The sequence below is a fragment of the Aquarana catesbeiana genome, linkage group LG02 (assembly GCF_042186555.1).
Source record: "Aquarana catesbeiana isolate 2022-GZ linkage group LG02, ASM4218655v1, whole genome shotgun sequence".
NCBI lineage: Eukaryota > Metazoa > Chordata > Amphibia > Anura > Ranidae > Aquarana > Aquarana catesbeiana.
Window position 1 is genome coordinate 797,677,982 of NC_133325.1, and position 12,228 is coordinate 797,690,209.

Sequence of the window (12,228 nt, forward strand, 5' to 3'; positions counted from 1 at the left end):
GTAGGTTGCATCGAAAGGGCTTTGGGAGTGTGTTGATGGGCATTTGATGGAATGCAGCTTGCTTTTTTGGGCGTTGCATAGTCCAATGATGGGCACTGATGAGGCTGCATTGATGGACACTGGTTAGGCTGCACTGATGGGTACTGATGAGGCTGCATTGATGGGTAGTGATGAGACTGCGTTGAGGGGTACTAATGAGGCTGCGTTGATGGATACTGATGAGGCTGCACTGATGGTTACTGATGAGACTGCACTGATGAGTACTGATGAGGCTGCATTGATGGGTACTGATGAGGCTGCGTTGATTGGTAATGATGAGGCTGCAATGATGAGGCTGCATTGATGGGTACTGATGAGGCTGCATTGATGGGTAATAATGAGGCTGCATTGATGGGTACTGATGAGGCTGCATTGATGGGTAATGATGAGGCTGCACTGATGGGTACTGATGAGGCTGCATTGATGGGTACTGATGAGGCTGCGCTGATGGGTACTGATGAGGCTGCACTGATGGGTACTGATGAGGCTGCGCTGATGGATACTGATGAGGCTGCACTGATGAGTACTGATGAGGCTTCATTGATGGGTACTGATGAGGCTGCACTGATGGGTACTGATGAGGCTGCACTGATGAGTACTGATGAGGCTGCGTTGATGGGTACTGATGAGGCTGCACTGATGAGTACTGATGAGGCTGCATTGATGGGTACTGATGAGGCTGCATTGATGGGTACTGATGAGGCTGCGTTGATGGGTACTGATGAGGCTGGGTTGATGGGTAATGATGAGGCTGCACTTATGACTACTGATGAGGCTGCATTGATACTGATGGGGGCTCTTTCTAACATCAGACTCTCAAATGGACACAGAGAGGACCTCTGTTAGAGAGACCCCCCCCTCCAGGATCCATTAGACCCCATTGTAGTCTCTAATGGGGCCTGGTGGGGGCTCTTTCTAACAGACTCTCTAACAGAGGCCCTCTCTGTGTCCATTAGAGAGACCTCCTCCAGGTCCCATTAGAGTACTCTGCTCCTCTTCCTGTATTTTGATAAGAGATCGTGGAAGGATCCCAGGGTAACGAAGACTCTTTAGGGTAGGGGAGGAGTTAATAAGATGACCACGCCCATGTGGGGGTACCAGAACTATTTCTGCACCCAGGCGTCTGTGACCCCAGGATCAGCCCTGATTGCACTTGCATTTGAAAAGCTTCTGAGATCCATCACAGTTCACTATCAGGTACTTTGACCTCCCCCTGATCTGCCATTGACTTCCTTCTAAGCTGCATCAACCTACATCAAGCTGCTTTTCCATTCCCCTTGACTTGTAAAGGGAAAGTAGCGGTTATGATGCAAACAAAAGCCCACCTACCCACCTACACAAGTCCTTATTATGATTAGTCTTGCACCACAAAACATAATAGCTGGAGCCCAACTGACTGCTGCAGACGCTCTCAACACCCTACCCCCCAGTTCCAGAAATGAGACACAATCAGAGTGTGATCCTTTAGCTCAGGGGTATTGAATTAAAATTCATGACGGGTCTGATCAGTAAAATTTTCTTTGAACTGAATTTTTTCAGCCCTCTCTTTCTACATGACAATCCTTTAATTCAGTGTCCTCAGTCCCCCCCCCCATATCACAGTCCCCTAATTCACGTTAGTTTCCCCTTTACAACAGTGTTCTTCTTAGGCCCCCTGCATATCACCCCCCCCCACCCTTTACAATAGTGTACTGAACCCCCTTCACCTCACACACCCCTTCAAATCATCACCATTGAACGGAGTGCAGGAGCAGGAGCTTCAGATGTTAACTTTTCGAGTTAACCAGATGGTGATTGGCTGCAGGACAGTCCTAGCACTGCTGTGTTAAATGGTCTGCCTCCCGCTCTCTGCTCTGCCTAAAGTAGGGGTGAAGGGGGGTAGAGGACACTACTCTGGCTGTGTGTGGGGTGAAAAAGATGTGAAGGGGGGCAGTGACATAGACTGGCGGCTCCTAAATTGTGTGATCGCGTGTCTGGATGGAACAGTGGCTCGGTCCGCATCCGGACCACGGTCCGCCTTTTAGTGATGCCTTGCGTTTAGCTGCTACACAAACAGCAAGAAGTATGAGTATGCCAAACCCAGTAAGTCCTTTCACACTGGGGCGCTGCGCTTGCAGGACGTTAAAAAAAGTTCTGCAAGCAGCATCTTTTGGGCGGTTTGGGAGCGCTGTATACAGCACCCCCAAAACGCCCCTGCCCATAGCAATGAATGGGCAGCGCTTCCAAAGCAAATGAAAAGTGCTTCGGAAGCGCTGCAACACAGGCGCTTTTAACCCCTTCGGCCGCTAGCGGGGATTGAAAGCTCCCAGCTAGCGGCCGAAATCACCGCTTTAGAGCTACTGCACAGGCGGTCCCAGTGTGAAAGGGGTCTTAGGGCAGGACTACAGAGCACCTCCCCTCTCTTCATCTCTATACTATAAGGAGAGGTGTTCTGTAGTTCACAGAGAGAACTGGGAACAATATAACTGAGAACGGTCAGCACATGCAGGGAGCACATATGTTTTTTTCATTTACCCAGCAGATATAACTAAAAACTTCCAATGGTGAATTTCACAGACCAAAAGGGATCAAATAAGAAAAGCTTATTGTTAACTTTGCATAAGAATTGCCATTACACACAATAGGATTGCAATGTACACAAATTTGGTGAACGTTCTCCTCCCAATCACCTCCAATGACTAAATGTTACACTGGAATATCCTGCAATTGTATGATAGGAAATAAGACGCCATCTTACCTCGGGGTTTGAACACGTTTTTGTAACAAACTGCAACGATTATGGTAATCAGAAAAGGATACATGCGTACTCCTCCGTTTCTTGTCCCAACGGCCAAAATTTTCTGAACCGGATCAAAAGCTAAAGCGGTGGGCTGATAAGGAAATCCATGTCGAACAGTCTAAAAAGAAAAACAATGACAGAGCCGGTTATTGAAATGATATTTAAACAATCCTTTTCTGCAATCACTCAAAAAATTATGTCACCCCCCTTACAGTGCATCCGGGAAAGTATTCACAGTACTTCACTTTTTCCACATTTTGTTATGTTATCGCCTTATTCCAAAATGGATTACTGGAATGGAAACTCATTATTTTCCTACAAAATACTACAAACAATCCCCCCATAATGACAACGTGTAAGAAGTTTGAGATCTTTGCAAATTTATTAAAAATAAAAAATGAAAAAAAATCCCATGTACATAAGTATCACAGACTCCTCCCATGTACATAAGTATCACAGGCTCCTCCCATGTACATAAGTATCACAGGCTCCTCCCATGTACATAAGTATCACAGGCTTCTCCCCATGTACATAAGTATCACAGGCTCTTCCCATGTACATAAGTATCACAGACTCGTCCCACGTACATAAGTATCACAGACTCCTCCCACGTACATAAGTATCACAGACTCCTCCCATGTACATAAGTATCACAGGCTCCTCCCATGTACATAAGTATCACAGACTCCTCCCATGTACATAAGTATCGCAGGCTCCACCCATGTACATAAGTATCACAGACTCGTCCCATGTACATAAGTATCGCAGGCTCCTCCCATGTACATAAGTATCACAGACTCCTCCCATGTACATAAGTATCACAGGCTCTTCCCATGTACATAAGTATCACAGGCTCTTCCCATGTACATAAGTATCACAGACTCCTCCCATGTACATAAGTATCACAGACTCGTCCCATGTACATAAGTATCGCAGACTCCTCCCATGTACATAAGTATCGCAGGCTCCTCCCATGTACATAAGTATCACAGACTCCTCCCATGTACATAAGTATCACAGACTCGTCCCATGTACATAAGTATCACAGACTCCTCCCATGTACATAAGTATCACAGGCTCCTCCCATGTACATAAGTATCACAGACTCCTCCCATGTACATAAGTATCACAGGCTCCTCCCATGTACATAAGTCTCACAGGCTCCTCCCATGTACATAAGTATCACAGGCTCCTCCCATGTACATAAGTATCACAGGCTCCTCCCATGCACATAAGTATCACAGGCTCCTCCCATGTACATAAGTATCACAGGCTCCTCCCATGCACACAAGTATCACAGACTCCTCCCATGCACATAAGAATCACAGGCTCCTCCCATGTACATAAGTATCACAGACTCCTCCCATGTACATAAGTCTCACAGGCTCCTCCCATGTACATAAGTATCACAGGCTCCTCCCATGTACATAAGTATCACAGGCTCCTCCCATGCACATAAGTATCACAGGCTCCTCCCATGTACATAAGTATCACAGGCTCCTCCCATGCACACAAGTATCACAGACTCCTCCCATGTACATAAGTATCACAGGCTCCTCCCATGCACACAAGTATCACAGACTCCTCCCATGTACATAAGTATCACAGGCTCCTCCCATGTACATAAGTATCACAGACTCCTCCCATGTACATAAGTCTCACAGACTCCTCCCATGTACATAAGTATCACAGGCTCCTCCCATGTACATAAGTATCACAGGCTCCTCCCATATACAGAAGTATCACAGGCTCCTCCCATGTACATAAGTATCACAGGCTCCTCCCATGTACATAAGTATCACAGGCTCCTCCCATGTACATAAGTATCACAGGCTCCTCCCATGTACATAAGTATCACAGGCTCCTCCCATGTACATAAGTATCACAGGCTCCTCCCGTGTACATAAGTATTCAGAGCCTCTGCCATGACACTCAGAATTGAGCTCAGGTGCCTCCTGTTTCCACTGATCATCCTTGAGATGTTTCTACAACTTGATTGGAGTCCACCTGTGGTAAATTCAGTTGATTGGACATGATTTGGAAAGGCACACACCTGTCTATAGAAGGTCCCACAGATAACAGTACCAGATGTCAGAGCACAAAACAAGCCTTGACATCCAAGGAATTGTCTGTAGACCTCGGAGACAGGATTGTATGGAGACACAGATCTGGGGGAAGGGTACAGAAACATTTCTGCAGCATTGAAGCTCCCAATGAGCCCAGTGGCCTCCATCTTCTGTAAATGGAAGAAGTTTGGAACCACCAGGACTCTTCCTAGAGTGGGCCGCCCGGCCAAACGGAGCGATCGGGGGAGAAGGGCCTTAGTCAGGGAGGTGACAAAGAACCCGATGGTCACTCTGATAGAGCTCCAGCATTTCTCTGTGGAGAGAGGAGAACCTTCCAGAAGAACAACCATCTCTGTAGCACTCCACCAAACAGACCTGTAAAGTAGAGTGGCCAGATGGAAGCCACTCCTTAGTAAAAGAAACATGACAGCCCATCTGGAGTTTGCCAAAAGGTACCTGAAGGACTCTCAGACCATGAGAAACAAAATTCTCTGGTCTGATGAAACAAATATTGAACTCACTGGCCTGAATGGCAAGCGTCATGTCTGGAGGAAACCAGGCACCGCTCATCACCTGGCCAATACCATCCCTACAGTGAAGCATGGTGGTGGCAGCATCATGCTGTGGGATGTTTTTCAGCGGCAGGACCTGGGAGACTCGTCAGGATCGAGGGAAAGATGAATTCAGCAATGCACATAGACATCCTTGGTGAAAAACTTCTCCAGAACGCTCTGGACCTCAGACTCGGGCAAAGGTTCATCTTCCAACAGGACAATGACCCTAAGCACACAGCCAAGATAACAAAGGAGTGGATACAGGACAACTCTGTGAATGTCCTTGAGTGGCCCAGCCAGAGTCCAGACTTGAACCCGATTGAACATCTCTGGGGAGATCTGAAAATGGCTGTGTTCCGATGCTCCCCATCCAACCTGATGGAGCTTGAGAGGTCCTGCAAAGAAGAATGGGAGGAACTGCCCCAAAAATAGGTGTGCCAAGCTTGTAGCATCATACTCAAAAAGACTTGAGGCTGTAATTGGTGCCAAAGGAGCTTCACCAAAGTATTGAGCAAAGGCTGTGATACTTATGTACATGGGAGGAGTCTGTGATACTTATGTACATGGGAGGAGCCTGTGATACCTATGTACATGGGATTTTTTTTTCTTTTTAATAAATTTGGAAAGATTTCAAACAAACATCTTTCACGTTGTCATTATGGGGGATTGTTTGTAGAATTTTCAGGGAAATAATGAATTTTAATCCATTTTGGGATAAGGCTGTAACATAACAAAATGTGGAAAAAGTGAAGCGCTGGATGCACTGTAGTTCTGGCCAGCTCAGTTTATTTGATTATTTATTAAATTTAGGTATTTACGTATATAGCGCAGAAAATTTACACAGCACTTGTGTGTGTGTGTCTATATATGTATATATATATATATATATATATATATATATAGACACACAGAGTAAAACCTTGGTTTGAGAGTAACTTGGTTTGAGAGCGTTTTGCAAGACAAGCTAATTTTTTTTATAAACTTTGACTTGATATACAAGCGATGTCTTCATATACAAGTAGCATCATGTCACAACTGGCAATGTGGTTACATTTAATGAAGGTACAACATTTAGCAACATATTGCTACACTTAGAGGCGCCTCTCTTCTCTTTTAGACTCGGTTCACACTGGGACGACTTGTCAGGCGACCTAGGTCGCCTGACAAGTAGCGTCCCGTTCAGTACAATGGAACCGTTCTAATCGGAGCGACGCAAGGTTCCTGTACGACTTCGGGGGCGACTTGGGGCGACTTGCATAGACTTCTATACAGAAGTCGTTTTGCAAGTCGCCCCGGCAGTCGTGTGCAGGTCGTCTCGGTGAACCGACCTGCAAGTCGTGCCGCCTCTGGTGTGAACCGAGGCTTATACTCTGGTGCTCCTCCTGGATTTTGCTTCTAATCCCCTTGTGGAGGCTTCCATTTGTGGATGGACATTTTACGGTTACACAACCTATCACATTGCTATAATCTTTTTATATAGACTATAAACTGAAGGATTTATTAATAATTGGTACGAATCATTTGATTTTCCATTATTTCTTATGGGGAAATTTGCTTTGATATACAAGTGCTTTGGATTACAAGCATGTTTCTGGAACGAATTATGCTCGCAATTCAAGGTTTTACTGTATATATATATATATATATATATATATATATAAAATTGTCACATCAGTCCCTGCCCTCAAGGAGCTAAAAAAAAGGCCTGGTCTTCAACTGTATATGATGAAACCTGGTGGAGACCAGGAACTCTCGGTGATAGTCAGAGCAGTATAGAGTCAGCCGGTCCCACACATAATGTGGAAAAAGGTAGGTATAGAGAAAAAGTACAGTATATGGAGGTTTTCTATTTATTTATTTTCTATTGGTTGAACTAGATAGACTTGTGTCTTTTTTTTTCAAGCTATACTTGATGTGAGGACCTTGAAGAAGGGGACACACCCCGAAAGCTTGTCCTGAAAAATTGTATGTTAGTGCAAATAAAAAAAGTATCACGGACAGTACTCAATTTTCAACCTATGTAACTATGCAACAAAAACCTCTGTTTTTTAACCCGAGATACTAAAATAGCTTAGAACAATAAGTTGTTTTTTTTGTTTTTTTGTTTTTTTTTTTGTTTTTATTAGCTTGGAGCATATACTGGGGAATTATTTGTATATGTAGTTCAGCAGTGTGCATTCTTTAGGTGATAATGCAGTTTCTGCTTAGGGAGCAGCTCTAGGACAGGAAGTGCTAATGCAAGGCTGCAACTGGTAGGATCACCAGGTCAAAAAAACAGGGAAAAGCACAGATCATCGATTGAAAACAACACAGAGTCTGGAACAAGTGAAGGCTAAGACATTATTCGATTTAGGGCCGGTTCACACAGCTGCGTGGTGCGAGATCGCATGTGATTCGCACCGCACTGCAGTGCAAATCACACGAGATGTCCATGCGATGCAAATTCAGCCATACACATAGTATCGAATCGTGTGAACACCCATGCGATCCGATTCTGCTGCGAACCAAAAAAAGGGTCCTGTGCGAGTTTTGGTTCGGATGCGATGCAAATTTAGCCATACTATCTGTATGGCTGAATTTGTATCGCACGGACATCGCATGTGATTTGCACTGCAGTGCGGTGCGAATCAGATGCGGTCCGGCACCTCGCAGCGCTGTGAATTGGCCCTTAATTGACACTCCCAGCAGTTTGCATAGGGAGACATGCCGGGAGACATGCGATGTGGGAACCCGCAGTGGATTTGCAGGATTCCTGCATCACTGCAGTGTGGACCGAGCCTCAATATTCTTTAAGGCTTCTGGTAGCGCCTGTGTACTCCCAAACCCCAAAATCAGAGGCATCCCCGAATTGCACACCACCCATCTGTCCACCCCAACATTTAATAATATTATCCTTTTGCTAGCAGGTCAACAGATTGCTATGTTTAGTAAATGTCACCTGTCAGAACACATCAGTCAGTCATAATAATAAATCTGCGGTGCGTGTGGTGAAAAAGCTCAAGGATAAGCAAAGCCTGACGTCTGCCATTCTGTGCCTGGCCTTGTGCTCCTCACACTGGAAAAGACTTTTAACCACCTCAATACCCGGGCACGTTCACCCCCTTCCTGCCCAGGACAATTTTCAGCTTTTAGCGCTGTCGCACTCTGAATGACAATTGCGCGGTCATGCAACACTGTACCCATATGAAGTTTTTATAATTTTTTTTTTTTTTTTAGATAGATAGAGCTTTCTTTTGGTGGTATTTAATCACTGCTGGGTTTTTATTTTTTGCTAAACAAACAAAACAAGACCAAAAATTCTGAAAAAAAAAAGTTTTTCTTAGTTTCTGTTACAAAATTTTGCAAATAAGTATTTTTTCTCCTTCACTGATGGGCACTGATATGCCGCAATGATGGGCACTGATAGACGGAAATGATGGGCACTGATAGGGAGCAATGATGGGCACTGATAGATGGCAATGATGGGTACTGATAGATGGAACTGAAGGGGGCATTGATGGGCCGCACTGATAGGCAGTGATAGGTGGCAATGATGAGCACTTATAGATGGCAATAATGGGCACTGATAGACGGAAATGATGGGCACTGATAGGCAGGAAATGATGGGCACTGATAGGCAGGAAATGATGGGCACTGATAGATGGAACTGAAGAGGGCATTGAGGGGCAGCACTGATAGGCAGTGATAGGTGGCAATAATGAGCACTGATAGATGGCAATGATGGGCACTGATAGATGGAACTGAAGGGGGCATTGATGGGCCGCACTGATAGGCAGTGATAGGTGGCAATGATGAGCACTTATAGATGGCAATAATGGGCACTGATAGACGGAAACATAGGCGTGCGCAGGGGGTGTGCCAGGTGTGCCTGGGCACACCCTAATCACTGGTGCCCATAAGCATATGGCTCTGTGTGCAGGTTCTCTTTCAGCACCCCCAAATTCACAGTCCATGTTTGAGTGTCTAAAGATTTTTTTAATACCTTGTCCAAAATAATCAGTGTGGTATATGTAAGACAGGGGACTTTTCCTTTAATTTGTGGAGGGATACAGCAGCTCAGAGCCGCAGAATTCGATAGTGCTTTCATAGTTCTGGCTGCAGGGGTCAGGGCTACCACTTACATTGAATTGAGAAGTGTCCCTTTGTTCTTCTGCCACCATACCCATACACACACGTGTGTTTGAGTTTTGGGGTGCACACCCTAATGCAATAGGCTACGCACACCTATGGACGGAAATGATGGGCACTGATAGGCAGGAAATGATGGGCACTGATAGGCAGGAAATGATGGGCACCGATAGGCAGGAAATGATGGGCACTGATAGGCAGCAATGATGGGCACTGATAGGCAGCAATGATGGGCACTCATAGACGGCAATGATGGGCACTGATAGATGGAACTGAAGAGGGCATTGAGGGGCAGCACTGATAGGTAATGATAGGTGGCAATGATGAGCACTTATAGATGGCAATGATGGGCACTGATAGACGGAAATGATGGGCACTGATAGACAGAAATGATGGGCACTGATAGGCAGGAAATGGTAGGCACTGATAGGCAGAAATGATGGGCACTGATAGACAGAACTGAAGGGGGCATTGATGGGCGACACTGATAGGAGACACTTATGGACACTGATTGGTAAAACTGATGGGCACTAATTGGCACTGTTGGGGCTGCACTGATCATCAGGACACTGATGATCAGTGCCCTAATAATCTGTGTAAGGCAGGGTTCACACTGATGCCATGCACAACACAGCATCTAATTTGCACAGGAATCGCAGAGCATTCCTGTGCGAATTACATGGGGTGTCTCTGGGGGTGCGATTTGAGACATGGATTTGTATGGTTCAAATTGCACCGCATTTGCACCAAACTCACGCAGGACCCTTATTTTGTCCGCACCAGATTGCATGGGTGCATTTTGCAAACCAATATGGGGGGGGCTGTTAACTTAACATACATTCTGCAATCAGTTCGCATGTATGGATTTGCAGAGTGTATGTTAAGTTAACAGCCCCCCCCCCCAATTGGTTTGCAAAATGCAGTGCGATTTGCAGAATCTCAAATCGCACTAGACGCACCGCACTAGACGCACCGCGGATCTCCTCTCCTCACGCTGTGACAGCGCTTGAGGAAAGGAATGCCTATAACAGTCAAGTTTGTTTACATGTGATCAGCTGTGGCTGGACACGGCTGATCACATGGTAAAGGGCCGCTGTGATTGGCCCTTTACCCCGATCTGTGATCACAGAGCGCTTTGAAAGTGTGCCGCTGGGGGGGGGGGGGGGGGGGGGGCACACAAAGGCGTGGTTCTTGGAGGAAGTCCATGGATGCCTTTTCTTTATTGGATATGATTTATAGCAGAAAGTAAAAAAATATTGTCCGTTCAGAAACTAAATGAAAAGCGCGAAATGAAAAGCGCGAATCAACACTCAACAAACTTCTACTAACATGAAATTAGCAGAAGGAGCCCAAAGGGTGGCACTAAAGAGCTGAAAAACCACGTTGTACGTCACTACGTTCGTGTTTGCTGGCCGACAATTCCTTGCCGTTTGTATGCAAGACAAAATCCAGGCACACGCCTTCGGACAAAAGTCCGAGGTTTTGTCTGCAGAAAAAACGATCGTGTGTACACAATTCCGACGCAAAAAGTTCCACGCATGCTCGGAATCCAACAGAAGAGCCGCACTGGCTATTGAACTTCATTTTTCTCGGCTCGTCGTACGTGTTGTACGTCACCGCGTTCTTGACGTTCGGAATTTCCGACAAGATTTGTGTGACCATTTGTATGCAAGACAAGTTTGAGCCAACATCCGTCGGGAAAAAAAAAAACATGGATTTTGTTGTCGGAAAATCCTACTGTGTGTACGGGGCATTACTCTGCATGTCAAAGCCAAGTCTACAAACATGTTTTTTTGTTTTTTTTCAGAAGGTCATAACGTCTGGCCATCAATATGAATTATAAAAAAAAGCATTTTTCTTGCGACTGGTAAATCAATGGCCCGCCCCCGGCGTCGGTGAAACATGTTATAGGTCACACATAACCACACGTGTGGCCAGACATTATTAAAACATTTTCAGGCACTTAAAAGAGTCTTGATTTGCATTTAAATGACTGAAAAAAAAATTATTTGTGAGAAAAAAAAAAGACTCAGACTTGATTTATGTGAAGCTGAATTAATTCTGCATTGATTTATTACTGTAACCCCAATTAATCTTTTTTTTTTTTTTTTAAAAAGAGCTGCATGCTGGTTATACTGAAACAGAACATACAAGGGGGGGAAAGGTTAAGAGAAAACGACATTCGTTATTCCTGTTTATTGTGAAAATCCATGTGAATTGCTCCTCTGAGATTATATTGTCCATAAGAACCTTGCTGGCTCTTGTAATGTGTAACTCATACCAACAACAAAGGGGGGGAGGGGGGATAATTAGAAAGGAAAAAATTTTTATTTTGTCATTTAACCGCTTTAATACCGTGCACTTTTACCCCCCCCCCCTCCTGCACAGGCCGGGCATGGCGAGCTTTTTGAAGTTGTAATTTTTTGTCACAATTATTTGAAAAATAAAGAAACGTAAAAAAAATGTGTGTGTGTATATATATATATAAATTAATTAAAAAATGTATTAAAATGAAAAAAAAATATTTAAAAAAATTATTACATTTAAAAAAAATATTAAAAAAAATTATTAAAATGTTTGTTGTTTTTTTGTTGTTTGTTTTACATGCTGTCACCAGTCAGTGTCCCTGATCACCACCACACAAGTTACATAATAATGCTGT

General features: G+C 44.7%; 1 protein-coding gene across 9 annotated transcripts in view; it reads right to left on the minus strand.

Annotated features, from left to right (window-relative positions):
- STXBP5L (syntaxin binding protein 5L) overlaps positions 1-12,228 on the minus strand; it is a 391,287-nt gene that overhangs the window by 322,858 nt on the left and 56,201 nt on the right. For all 9 annotated transcript variants that reach the window (XM_073617498.1, XM_073617500.1, XM_073617499.1 and 6 more), the window contains exon 2: positions 2,839-2,936. In XM_073617498.1, coding sequence (XP_073473599.1) covers positions 2,839-2,936 — 98 coding nt within the window. The remainder of the gene's footprint in view (positions 1-2,838; positions 2,937-12,228) is intronic.